We start from the raw sequence: 13,398 nt of genomic DNA on the forward strand, positions 1-13,398 counted from the left end.
AGCAATGTCAAAATCGACATCAATGAAGGACTGGGATTCACCTCCCTCTGCCCCTCTGGCTTTTGCATTAAACTGGGCAGAGACCTCCAAGACAGAGCCACCTGGTTCCTTCCCCATCCTCCCAAGCAAGCCACACCCAAAGGCCGTGGTGTAGGAGGCAGGGCTGAGTTGAACTCTGTCCTCCAAGATCTGTTGGAAGTCCCATCCCCCCAACCTGTGGATGTGACCTTATTTGGAAATAGGGTTTTTATAGACATAATCAAGTTAAGATGAGGACACACTCACTTCAGGTGGCCCTCACCCATGACTGGGGTCCTTAAAAAGAGAGGTTTGGATGGCCGTGTGACGCATTCACCTTGGACTTCTGGCCTTCAGAACCGTGAGAAAATAAACTTCTATTTTAAGCTACCCAGTATGTGGTACTTTGTGACGGTAGCTCTGGGTTGAAATCTCCACCTTTGCCACTAGCTGTGTAAGTCAGTCAACTGCAAAATGGGTGTGAGGACGTGGCTGGCGGGAATTAACAAGCACGGAGGGTAGAGGTGCAGCCCAAGGTTCTTGCTTGTTCAACACACCCCAGGCCCGTGGTGGGGAGGGGGTCTGCCTCTTGTGGTCCCTGTACCCTCTCTCAATGCTCCAGACACCCTGTTCCCCAGGTCTGGCCTGGCCTTGGGCTCGCTGATGCCTACTTACCCCTTGACCTTGGATTAAAGTCACTTCTCACACAAGGAGGCTTTCCTTAGCCCCACTCCTCCCCACCACCTTCAGGAGGCTCTGGTCTCCATCAGTTACGCCGCCCCCCCCACCTCCCGCCGCCATCCTCTTCTCTGCCTGGGCTACGTCGTATTCAGAGGGCTTGGTGAGGGGCAGGCCCCTGGGAGCCTGGCTTGCTCTAACTTGATAAAGATGTCTGGCACTCAGAAATGGCTCCATCCTCAGCTGTGTATTGTGGATTTGGGATTGGCCAATTCCAGGTGCACAGGACCAAGAACACAGCAAGCCACCCCACTTGCACCCTTTGGGTGCTCTGGTCAACACTGATTCCCATTAGTCAGTGAAGAATGAGACCCCTGTGTTCCAGAAGCAACTAAATCAACAGCAAGAAAACATATCCCTGCTAAGCCAACTGTCACCCTGTCATCTAGGGGCGACCGTGTGTGTGTGTGGGGGGGGTGGGTGGGGGGGGCATTGTTCTGTGCACAGATACTTACACTAGGTTTTGTTTGTGTTTTATTTAAAGCCTGGGTGGGTACAGAAAAAAAACACACACACTTAGGTTAAAATATCCAAAGAAAATTTACTGCAACTTTCGTAGAATTGAATTTGTGCTACAAGACACGTTGCATAGGAAACTATTTAAAGCCCCTGAGGAAAAATCTCCATATTTAAGGTGCAACTGGTTTTGTTTCTTCTTTGAGGAGAAGTGAGAGATGTTCTCTGGGAAGACTGAAGGCGGAGAGTGAAGAGGCAGAACGTAAGGTGATTTCGTGTGATGATTTGGGGGAATCGTGTGTCTTGGCTCTTGCAGCATAAAACATGTAGTGTGTTTGTTGTTATTGTTTTTGTTGTTTACTAGCCAGTTGTTCTTCCGTATCTGAATCAACAGATATATAAGAATCTTTTAGCCTGATAAGGGATTTACATTGATTATACTAAGCAATTAACATGTTTCCAGAAAGCAGATTTAGAGAATGAGATTCCGGAACCCCAGACGGCCCGGCATCACTCATGTGAGCACAGCGCATGTCCGGACCCCTTCTTGGGGGTCAGCTCTATCGATCTTCACCCCTGCCCCTCACTCCCTTCCAAGATGATGCAACCACAACGCGATCATAGAATTCAGCCCAGCAAGGTGATCTCCAACCATCAAGGTCGTCAATGCAACAGTCCACCAAGTCCCAGATTTTATGTGGGAAACATTTTCAGAAAATATTCATCCTGCTCAGATAATCTTTATATTGTTACAAAAAAAAAAAAGAAGGAAAGAAAGAAAAGAAAAGAAAAAAAGATTTCCCGATGCTATTTATTTCCAAGGAGAGACCAGTACCCCAGGAGGGGAGAGGGGTTACAGTTCAGGTGGAATGAAGTGGAGAATTTGGCAAGTAGCAGCAGGCGCCTCTGGACGTCAGCGTAGGGTGTGCTTGTGGTGATGGTGTCTTCGTGCCCAGGAGAGGCTTTGAGCTCTGCAGCAAGCTCTCCTCTGCCCCCGGGGGAGAAGCAGGACCTGTAAGAGCCGCAGGGACCACCTCTCTCCAGATGGCATAGCTCTTTTGCAGGACTAAGTGTGCACAGGCAGGGGCCGTGGAGAACGCCAGCTGCCTGCCGTCATCTCATCTCAAGGGTTCCCAATCGCTCCTGCTGGGTTTCACTCTTCCTGCTAAAGCACAAAAAAGCTTCCCCTGTGCAGTGGCCGAGACTTTACTGCAACATGAGGCCGAGGTAACGGAAGGAAATAAAAATAAGAGGGAAGCACAGGACCAGGACGGCCTCAGATAGAATGGGCACGGACTAGACTCGTTTACTGAACACCACGTTTCCTATTTGATTTCTTTTTTGTACAAGTACAGAGCCAAAAAGGTCCAACACCTGAACGAGTGTCTTTCCGTGCTACGTGTTGAAATGCAAAGTGTATCTGGCAATCAGAAACGCCCCCATGACTCTTAAATACATATCTACATCTGTAACATAATTTAAAAAGGTCTTTATAGAACATAAAAACCTCAACAGCATCTGCCCCTATGAAGTATTTCCTTTTTTTTTTTTAACCTTTATGGTCCATTAAAAAATTAGACACCACCATTTTCGTATGCCCCCACCCCCCATACTTTAAAAAAAAGTGATTTTACATTTAAATTTATACTTAACAAATAGAAAGCTATTTGATTGGCAACAACCTGCAGTAGAAATTCCCTTCAGGCCTCCCCTGTGAGAGAGGAGGCGGGTGGAGCATCGTGTGTGCTCGGTCCCGGGTGTGGGTCCAGTGGGAGGGACCCCGGGTCTGTGTAGGCAGACCCTCCCTGCTTCCCCAGCTCCATGTGCCCGCCCAGGCATCCGCGGCAGACAGAGGGCGCGTGCCCTGGAGCAGCAGGAGGTGGGGGAACCCTTTCAAATCACGAAGTCATCGTGGTCCATGGGACTGAAGGCGGCGGCTCGCAGGATGTCCAGGGAGTTCACCAGGATCAGGGTCCCCGTGAGGTGTTTCCAGCGCTTGGTGATGGGGTTTTTCATCTTGTCCAGGCCGAGATGCAGCTCCTGGATGACATCCCGGTAGCTGTCCCCGATCTGGTGGCTCCAGGTGAGTAAAAAGTCATACGCAGGTTTCCACATGGCCTGGATGGTGGAGTCGTCCAAAACCAAAAAAGAGAGAAAAGATTAGGGGACAGTGAGAGACTTGGTCCTAGAACCTCTCCTAGTATGAGCATCTCTGCTCATCACTGATGCTACTTTTTTAAGAGTGAAAAGAACCCAAAGGAACAGGAGGAGCCACCTCTGCCCTAGGCCAGCACATTTCAGATGGAAGAACACACTTTGTGTGTAGTGCCAAGTAGTGACCGAACAAATAGCAAGGGTTTCTCTTTCCTTTCAACCCCTGTAACACTTTTCATTTATTTAGAAACTCATCACATCAATCAAGGACCCCCTTATCCTTGGGACTTCCTGCTTCCCTGGTCTCGAAAGCCTGACTGTCTTTCCAGAAGCTTGAGGTGACCCCCCAAAAACAAGTGAGAAAACAAAGACTCCCTGAGCAGGAACCCGACCGGCCTTGGCCGAAACTGACAACGTACGAGGTGCGTTTCACACCACGTGGGGCACAGCCCCGACCAGAAGTGACCACAAAAGGCTCCGGCGAGCATCATCCACTCGGGCTGAAGGTAATTTAAGATTAGGATCAGTGAGGAACAGGCCGTTCCGCGGATGCTGTACCAGCTTCCCGCCAGGGCCTGGCTCATGACGAAGGATCCTGAGAAGGATGACACGTGTCCCGCTTGGTGCGAGCCTGCTAGGTCCTAGGCACCTGCCTTCACACTGTACCTCATTTTGTCCTCACACAAATGCTCAACAGGAGACATTGTCAGGACTGCATTTTACAGGTGGAGGGAAGGGCAGCCCCGCTCACCTCGCTGTCCACCACCCCGTTTCTGTCCCGATGGGGGGACTCGTACGCGTCCATCTGCTGCTTGGACACCTTGGCGAGCCTCTCGGCCAGCTCCCTCCAGCGCTGGGCCACCTCCACGGCCGTGGTCAGGAGCACAAAGTCCTGGATGAGTCTGACCACCAGGCCCTGGCAGTCCATCTTCAGTAAGGCCTGAGGAGGAAGGAGCAGTCAGGAGGGAGGACAGAGGGCAGGCTCTGGTCTCACCGGAAGCCTGCATCACAGAGACCGCGAACCAGTACCCTCATCTCTGTGAGGCCTGAGTGCCAGCACCGCCGGACTCACAGGTGCAGGAAAAACCACGATCTGCAGGATGTACTGGGTCCCCCGCCCGTAAATTCTCATCCTCCTGGGACCTCCCAATGTGACCATATGTCAAAGTAGGGTCTTTGCAGATGTAATTAGCTCACATAAGGCCCTCATGGACTAGGGTGGGCCCCCTCAATCCAATGACTGGTGTCCTTATAAAGAGAGAAACAGACATGCAGAGACAGAGGGAAGATGTCCGTGTAGGATGGAGGCAGAGGCGGGGGTGATGCAGCCATGTCACTGGAGCCACCAGGAGCTGGGTGAGAGGCACGGACTAGAGCCCCCTCGGGGCCTCCAGGAGGAGCCAGCCCTGCCGACACCTCCACACCTGATCAGGATAAACCTCTGCGGCTTGGAGCCTCCCAGTTTGCGGTACTTTGTCGCAGCAGCCCCAGGACACTGACACGGGGGTGGGAGGTGGAGGCGGGGATGACAGCTGTTCATGTGTTCCCACCCTCACCAGGGCAACTGGAGAGGTGATGCCCTTTGCCCAGACTGCCAGCACTGTGTGGCCTGGGGCTCAGAGCCGGACGAGCTGACATCAGCAGATGGGGAGCCCCAACAGGCAGAAGAGGCACAGCTGGGGACTCAGATCGGGGCCTGGAGCTCAGAGCCTGGAGCCCAGACCGAGATCCAGGCCTTGGGTTCTGGAGGCACCTGAAGGCCCCGCTAGGAGAGGAGGCTGACAGAACCATGAAGGAAGTCTCCAGAACTGATGGACAGCTCCCTCGACAAAGCTGTAAGAGCTTTCTAGCCTGTCTCTAGGACGGGAATCACTAACGATGGCGGGACGGGGGCTCGGGGAGGAAAGAAATGCCCGTCAGCTGGGAAGGAGGCAATGGGCAGAGCCCGGCCCAAGTCCCAACTCCACCTGAACGGCACGGGGCCACCTTGGGACTCGACGCCATGTGGGTTCTGTGTGGCCCCAGGCTGGAGGCTGGGTCACATTAGCATTTCTGGCTGAAGGAAACGAAGCCACATCAGTAGCACACACCCGCAGGCCTACCGTCTGCACACATCACCCTGAGCTACACAGATGGCTGCTGGGTGTTGGGCTGTGGCTCCGCTAAGAGCTCGCACGATGAGTGTGCGGCTTTGGGCGGCCAGGAGGGAGCCCCGGGCAGCAGGAGAGTGGGCATGGTGAGGACCACGGAAGGTGCCGCTCACCCTGCTCTCATCCTTGAAGCCTCTGTGGCCAGCACATCCTCGGACTACAGCCTGACAACTGCAGAAGCGACGGGGTCTCAGACGCCCTTGGACCCTTGGACATCGAGGACACGACAAAAGAGAGGCTACCAGTCACAGGGCCTGGCCTTCTTTCTGTCCCTCTACGCTCTGTCCAAGCACCTGATGTTGTTACTTCATGGCTCCGAAGAGAAAGTGATAAAAACAGCAGCCAACCGGCCAGCCAGCCCCTCCCCAGCTGAGCCAACACGCCACTCACGCTCTCCCGTCAAACATTTGGTGACGACGCGGGCGACCTGGCACCCGTGCATCCATGCAGGAGCAATCTGCTGGGCTGCTACTTGAAGGCACACGGCTATTTCTGAGTATTCTCATCTACATTTTATGTTTATATGCGGGGAACTCAACAAAACGAAGGAATGGTGACTTTGCGGGCTCCCTGAATGCACAGCCGGATGCCCAGTATCTTTGCCTTAAAACACAAGATCAATCCGAGGCCGTCCTGGGTCCAAGGGGTTAGCGACTGGCTATAAAGGTGGGAAGGCAGAAGGGAGCTTGAGGACCATGTGGTCCTTTTCAGATTTTTGCTTTTTGCTTTTAAATAAGTTACCAACTGAGTACTTCCAGGGAGCCGGGTGCAGGGCTCACCCACTCCTGAGAACCCCCATAAAGGGGAAGCCAAGTGCACCCCAATGTGCCGGTAAAATCGAGAGGGAAAGGGAGGGGCTCCCACACCCGGTGAGTGTTGGAGTGGGTCTGGCCTCCAGGCAGCCTGTCCCCGGCTCCTACCCACGGTGTGGGCTGCACAGTGTCTGTTTTATAGACCCGGTAGATGCTGGGTGGCTTGTCCAGGCCCTCAGAGCTCGAGGGGACAGAAGTGGAGGCAGGTCCAGATTTCCCAGGGCTCAGACCAATGGCCTTTCCAACTCTGTGGTCACCACATGACATCAGGAACTGAACATGAGGCTTCATCTCAACGATTTGTAGATTTCAGAAAGTGGTCTCTGAACTTTGATATCATCATGTGAAATTGTTTGAAAAAACTTAAATATTTACTAGATTTGTGCTGCAGAAGACGTGAACAGTATACAGGGATGTGCTTATGGTATAGGGGAGACGATATATTGATAGAATTCTGGATTTAGATTCTATGATAGAATTCTGGATTTAGATTCTACTGCTTGAATAAAATAAGTTAAAAAAAATAAACAACAAGGTCCTACTGTATTACACAGGCAGCTATATTCGGTATCCTGTGATAAATCATAATGGAAAAGAACATGAAAAACAATGTGTGTATATATATGTATAACTGAACCACTTTGCTGTACAGCAGAAATTAATGCAACATTGTGAATCAGCTATACTTAAATAAATTAAATTTTTTTAAAAAGTTAAAAAAAAAATCTTTTGCCATGGTGTAGTCTGAGCCCAGACACGAGGCGGAGGCAGGGTGCCCTCCAGCCACGGCTGCTGTCCTGAGGAGGCCGACCCTTGATGACAACTGTCCCACCCAGGCTTCCTCACAGCGTCCCAGCAGCGTCTGTGTGCTCAGCTGTCAGGCTCTGCAAGTGGCCTCATTTTCCTGGTAACAGAACACTTCGGAGTCACCTGCTTCTGATTTGGGTATCCCTGACGGGGGTGATCAAAGCTGCTCTCTCCCTAGGGTACTGGGCGCAGGCACGAAGGTCCTGAGAAACTCAAACCCTCTCTCTGGCCTGGAGTGGCCACAGCTGGGACTGAGCGCTGCCCACACCGTCGCCAAGGGGTGGTTCATGCATTTTTTTTCTGAAGGGTGCATTTTAGGTACCCACCAATAGTCTCAGCAACAGAAAATTTCTCAGTGGCAGGGATGTGGTTCCCTGTAGCATCCTCTTTAACTTCTGCACACACACCAGTACACACAGATGATACTAGTAAAATACCCAGCTGGTTCCAGCGGAACTCTTACTAGCTGGAGAGACCCATGACGTAAGTCAGGGTGGCCAAGCTTGTTCTATAAAGGGCAAGATGGGACCTATTTTTGGCTTTGTGGGCACGGGGTCTCTGCTGCAGCTACTTGACTGCGGTGGGGTGTGAGAACAGCGCTTGAACAAGTGGGCAGGGCTGCGTTCCAGTAAGACTTCACTTACAAAAGCAGGGGGCCCGCGGGCCAGTGTGCCAATCCCCGTTTGAAGAAACATTCTTATGAAAATACAACAAAACATCAGTCAGGAATAATCTTACATTGAAAGCGCGTTGTTGAATGAAAATACTTCCAGTTCTTAGAGAGCTGGGTTGCTCAGGGTTCTGTCTGCCACCCTCCACACACACACACACACACACACACACACACACACAGGAGATGGCCGTCACCCAAGTCTACGCAGCTCTACAGCGTGAGCCAAATCCTTCTCTCCACTCAGCGTTACCACGGTCCCGGTACAAATCCTGCCAATGTTTTTCGCTTGGGCTTTTGACCACTCAGAAAACCCCTCCCCAGGCCCACAGAGTATATCAGAAGCACCATTAATGCCCTAAAAACAAAAGAACACACTCTGTCGTCTCTCCCCTTCATAAAACAAAACAAAACACTGGACATCGAAAGCCAAGTCCGAGAGAGGTGAGGAGGATGTAGGCATGCTAGCAGGGGCTGTTCAGTCAGGTCACTGCAGTGACCGCTCCTGACACGCACAGGGCTGTTAGAGCATCCCCGTCATTCTCAGGCCTTGCTCGTCCTGGAGTGACACCCGCTGCCACTTGCCAATGCTGGCTCCTCCTGTCTCGGGAGGGCGACTACAGCTCCCAGAATGCTGTCACGGAACGAACAGGGACAAGCGTGCAGGGCCACAGGGCTGGGCCCTGCCTCAGAGCATCATCAGTAACGGTGAGACCAGGCTCCACCGCCCTCCCAGAGACCGAAGACCAGCACACTCGCCCAGCTGGGGGGCCGCAGGCGCCTGTACACGCTCTCTAGGGGGAGATGCAGAACACGGACAGCGCAGGGCGACCCTGGGGAACTGAGGAGCATCCGCAGTGTCCACACTGCAGACCACGAACACTGGCTGCCTCTGGGGGACGGGCCAGGGGCCCTCCGCTGCTGTGGTTCAGGACTGGCAGGTATCAACGCAAAAAGCAGCATCTGCTGTCTTTACAAATAGAACAGTCAATGAGGATCACCTTCATTCCGGAAGAAACAAAACCTGGGATGAACCACAGCAGCAGGGCAGACCCCAGGACCCCGGAAGCTCTGAAGGTCAGCACCGATGTGCACGTGGCCTGGGAACTGGCCCGGGGCCACCAGCCATCCAATCCTCACCCAGCAGGCCAGGCCAGAAGAGAAACCCAGCGCTGCTGCACAGGGCGCCTCTGGCTGCAGTCGGCCAGGTCTGAAGGCAGATGGGGGAAAAAGCCAAGGGATCCACGCACGAGCGTGTGAGGGCTTCCCCACCCGGCAGCCATTCTGTTTGACTTTACTTCTCACCTCTAACGTCCCCTAAAAATGAACCACTCATTGCCTTAACAAGAGCAGAATCCACGATGTGTGTGAAAATTAGATCCTCCACTGCCTGGCGTCCTGGTATTCTGAAAGGGGAGAGGGGCAAGAGGGGAGCCACTGGCTGTCATCAAGGTGGCTCTGAGACTGTGAGGTAGCAAGGAACAAGGACATACCTAATACCTGGGTGGATCCCTGCGGAGCAGGAACACACCTAGATCCCCTTCACGTAGCCTAAAACATTTAATCCCCCCCAACCAATGCCTACAGAATAAAGCACAAGCATTACTGCGTTGTGTCCCACGCCCCCGCTACCCTGCCCCGGTGTACCATCCTCTTGATTCGGCCCAGCCTCTGGCCTCGCCCAGCAACTGCGCCTCTGCACCCTTGGCCCTTGCCCATGCTGTGCCTTCAGCCTGACAGCCCCTCCCCATTGGGTGGGCCCCTGCATATCCCCCTGCTTCAGTGGGGATGTCTGTCTTTCCCTGGTCCAAGGGGATCTTTTCTTCGGGGCCCGTTACGGGTCTGCCCTGCACTCCTGAGGTTGTTCGCTCTGCGTCTCCCTCTGGGAAAGGCTCAGCACCTGGCATCCCTGCTAAGCACACGGTGTGCACCCAAGAAGTGCTGAACAAGTATGCTGTGCAAACGCCCGCCCTGGCTGGCAAGGCGGCTCTTCCGAGCTGTTAGAAGCTGCAGCCATGTACCTGCCACCAGTGCTCCCCGGCCTGCCTTTGACAACAGAATGTGACTTCAAAAGCTCTTCAAATATGTGGTGCTCATTCCAACATCTCCCCAACCCCCAAGTGCCACCAGCAAAGAGATTCTCAGGGGTTCATTCAATGCCCTCTAATGTCTGGGGGCTCTAGGAGCTTGTCCACTCTGGTTACTCTTTTTGGGGTCAGTCCAGCATCACGTCTCCACCCACTTTCATCGAAGTGGGGGGGATGGTCATCAGTGTTGGACAGCCATCCTCTGTTACAGATGGGCATGGCTTCTACTGGAGAGCCGGGTGTACCAGAGACAGAGGGGCATTCTCCATGGTGGTCACACTGTGCGGGTGAGAAAGGGCAGCAGAGGCACCGTGGGGAGGTCGTACAGTTATACATGATGCCTCGGGACCAGCTCTGATATTGAAAATATGCACTAAAACAACAGAGAGAGGAAATGGAACCAGAGAACAGAAACACATCTGACCTCACCATTCTGTGTCCAGGTCAGATTCTCAGCCTGCTTCCAACCATCCATCCATCCATCCATCCATCCATCCATCCATCTAACCATCCACTCATTCATTCATCAACTATCTGCTTGTTTCCTATGTGCCAGCATCCGTTCCCTGGTGGAGTTCATATCCAGTTACGGCAATGACAAGAACCATGAATACAAGTAAATGAGACCATTTCAGATTTGAGAAAGCGCTGTGAAGACAATGATATGATAATACAGAGGGTGAGTGACCCAGAGGCACACGGTTGCTTTATCGAGGGCTGCAGGAAAGGTCTGACAAGAGGACATTTGAGCTGTCATCTGAAGGACAATAAAAAAGCAACCACGTTGGGACTTCCCTCATGGCGCCATGGTTAAGAATCTGCCTGCCAATGCAGTGGACATGGGTTTGATCCCTGGTCCGGGAAGATCCCACATGCTGCGGAGCAACTAAGCCCGTGCGCCACAACTACTGCAGTCTGCGCACCTAGAGCCCATGCTCTGCAACAAGAGAAGCCACCACAATGAGAAGCCTGTGCACTGCAATGAAGAATAGTCCCCACTCGCCACAACTAGAGAAAGCTTGCACACAGCAACAAAGACCCAACGCAGCCAAAAATAAATAAGTAAGTAAATATTAAAAAAAACAAAACAAAAAGCAACCACGTGAAACTGGGGGAAGAGAATTCCAGGCAGAGGGAACAGCACGTGCAAAGGCCTGAGGCAGGGCAGCTGGGTGTGGTCAAGATACAGAGAAAAGGCCGAAGTGGCCAGCGTGCAGGGGGCAGGTATGGGCCCCCAGTGCTGTGGGGTGGGTGGGGCCAGGACTTACAGGGCCTGTGGTATAGAGGAAGGGGCTGGACCTCAGGCTGAGGGCAGTGCAGAGATGGACAACTCAGTCCCTGATTCCTTTTTCCTTTCCATCTCCCAGCACGTTTACTGTCCAAAACCTCCACCACTTCTCATTTGTTCAATCTCTGCTTTCAAACCAAGGAATCATAACTAAACAGAAAACTGCCTTCAGAATGAGAGGGGTGGGGAAGAGGTGGTCTGGCTGTGACAGGGCTGGAGAGGGGGCAGGTTCAATCAGCAGTTGAGGCCTTAGGAAGCCTGACTGCTCAGTGATTTGTTAAGTTCCTGGAAATAAAATACTTGATTTCCAGCGACTCCTCAGACACGCTGGGATAAATCAGCCTGTGGTTTCTAGAAGTTTGGCCAACCATTCAAATCTGCCAGCCCATAAGATGAGGAGATAGGAGAGGAGCCGGGGAGGGGAGGGGAGACACTACAAAATCGGTTTCACTTTTGTACCACAGATCTAACCTGTCTCAGGGCCACGTTCTTGCCAAGGTCAAGTTTCATTTCCTCCTCTCTGGGAGTCCTGATGGCTGTAGGGCTGGCCAGGGAGTGGGGAGAAGGTCCCGGAGTTACACAGACCCCTGTCCTCACACACACTAACCCAAGGAAGCCACCTGAAAAACCTGCTCTCAGAGAAAGTCCCCCAAGTTGAATAAAAAAGATAAAAGAAATGAGGAGGAAATGGAAGTAAGAGCCACCTCTGCCCACGGGGGGAGCTGCTCAGATGGATTCCTCCTGCACCTCTGCCTGTTAAAGGTGAGCCTTTTTCAGCTGTGACGAAGGAACCCTTTATGTTCCACAAATGCACATCATTCCACCATCGACGGAGCATCCCAGCTGGAGGGTCACCCCTGCACACTGCGCGAGGTCCATCCTCGGGGCCCCGGGCAGCTCGGGCTGGACACGAGCCCCAGGAATTGACTTCACAGGTGGGCTGGTGGGGCGAGCCCTGAAGGCAGGGCCCTGGGTCCCTGCTGTGCGGGAGCCCCATCCAGTGCCTGGGCAGGTTCCTCTGCTGCCCCTTCCCACCCCTTCCTCATCCCCCCTGTCGCCATGACAACCGGCTTCCTCCCCACTGAAGCTGCCATCAGCGACCCATCAGCAATGGATGCCCAACAACCTACTGGTTGCCACCTCCAGGTTCCCATCTCCCTCCTCTGGCCAGGTTCTCATCCTGCTCCACGCTTCTGGCACTTTGTATTATTGTGGGGCCACCATCAAGGGGTCTTTCTTCATGCCCCGCTTCCTGTCAGGCTGCAATGCATGCTTCCTGCAGCAGGGGCCATGCACTGTGGACCGTATCCCTTCTGTCCCCTCAGCCTCAGGGGGCAACCCAGGACGTGCATGCAATGATGAACCTCAGCTGCACACTTCCATCCACGTGTGCATCTGCACACTCACGCAGACATGCCTGGCCCATCTGTTTCAACAGGCATTCACGCAGAATGGCAGGTGCTGGGGGGAAAGAGGGGAGCTGGAGTGGCAGAAATGCTCGGGGTGCTGGGAGTCACACCTTACAGAGATTAGGAAGCAAAAAAGGCTGTGTGGAGTCGGCAGAACAAGAAAGAAAGGCCTAAGACCGAGTCACAGGGGTTTCCCATGGGAACAAAAACTAGTGACGTGTCCATATCAGGAGGATGGAGAAGGGAACTGAGGTGGTTTCTGTCACAGAGAAAAGTCAACAGAGAATGTCCGGCAGAGTTTCAACCAGGGATGCCCAGAGGACTTTAAGCTTCTCCCAGATAACTCCTCCAAAGCCAGCAGAACTGAACTGGCAGAGTGGGCTGCCTGTGGGCCACGTAACCAGCACAGAGCTCAGGCCTGTTGGAGGCCGTGAACAGGTCCAGAAAGAGCTTCCCAGCTGGCTTACGGGCCAGGTGGACCCAGTAGTGGGACTCTAACGCCCCGCTCTTTACTTCTTACGGACCCAGTTACCAGCTGTGCTGACAAAACAGAGGCTGCCCTCTCCCCAGCTCAAACACACGCAAAGAAGGAGGAAGAGGAAACAATACAGAGAGAGAAGAGAACCTTTCGGTAAGGTCTGGAGAGAAAAATTCACATCAAGATAAAGTCAGAGTTTGGAGCAGTGGTTCATCAAACTTTCGAGTCACAGATCCCATTGGGAATCTGATGAAAAGATGGATCTTCTCCCAAGAGATCTAAACAGGGGCAGGGGGAGCACAGGGCCCCCTTGCGCCCTGACCCCCTCCCG

At 53.1% G+C, this 13,398-nt stretch overlaps 1 protein-coding gene across 9 annotated transcripts in view; it reads right to left on the reverse strand.

The window, feature by feature from the left end:
• Nucleotides 1-1,277: 1,277 nt before the first annotated feature.
• SH3BP4 (SH3 domain binding protein 4) overlaps nt 1,278-13,398 on the reverse strand; it is a 94,991-nt gene continuing 82,870 nt past the window's right edge. For all 9 annotated transcript variants that reach the window (XM_057746541.1, XM_057746537.1, XM_057746542.1 and 6 more), the window contains 2 exons: nt 4,118-4,306; nt 1,278-3,330 (listed from right to left, as the gene is read on the reverse strand). In XM_057746541.1, the coding sequence (XP_057602524.1) occupies nt 3,106-3,330; nt 4,118-4,306 (414 nt within the window). In that variant the 3' untranslated portion in view covers nt 1,278-3,105. The remainder of the gene's footprint in view (nt 3,331-4,117; nt 4,307-13,398) is intronic.

This window comes from Hippopotamus amphibius, chromosome 8 (genome assembly GCF_030028045.1).
Source record: "Hippopotamus amphibius kiboko isolate mHipAmp2 chromosome 8, mHipAmp2.hap2, whole genome shotgun sequence".
Lineage (NCBI taxonomy): Eukaryota > Metazoa > Chordata > Mammalia > Artiodactyla > Hippopotamidae > Hippopotamus > Hippopotamus amphibius.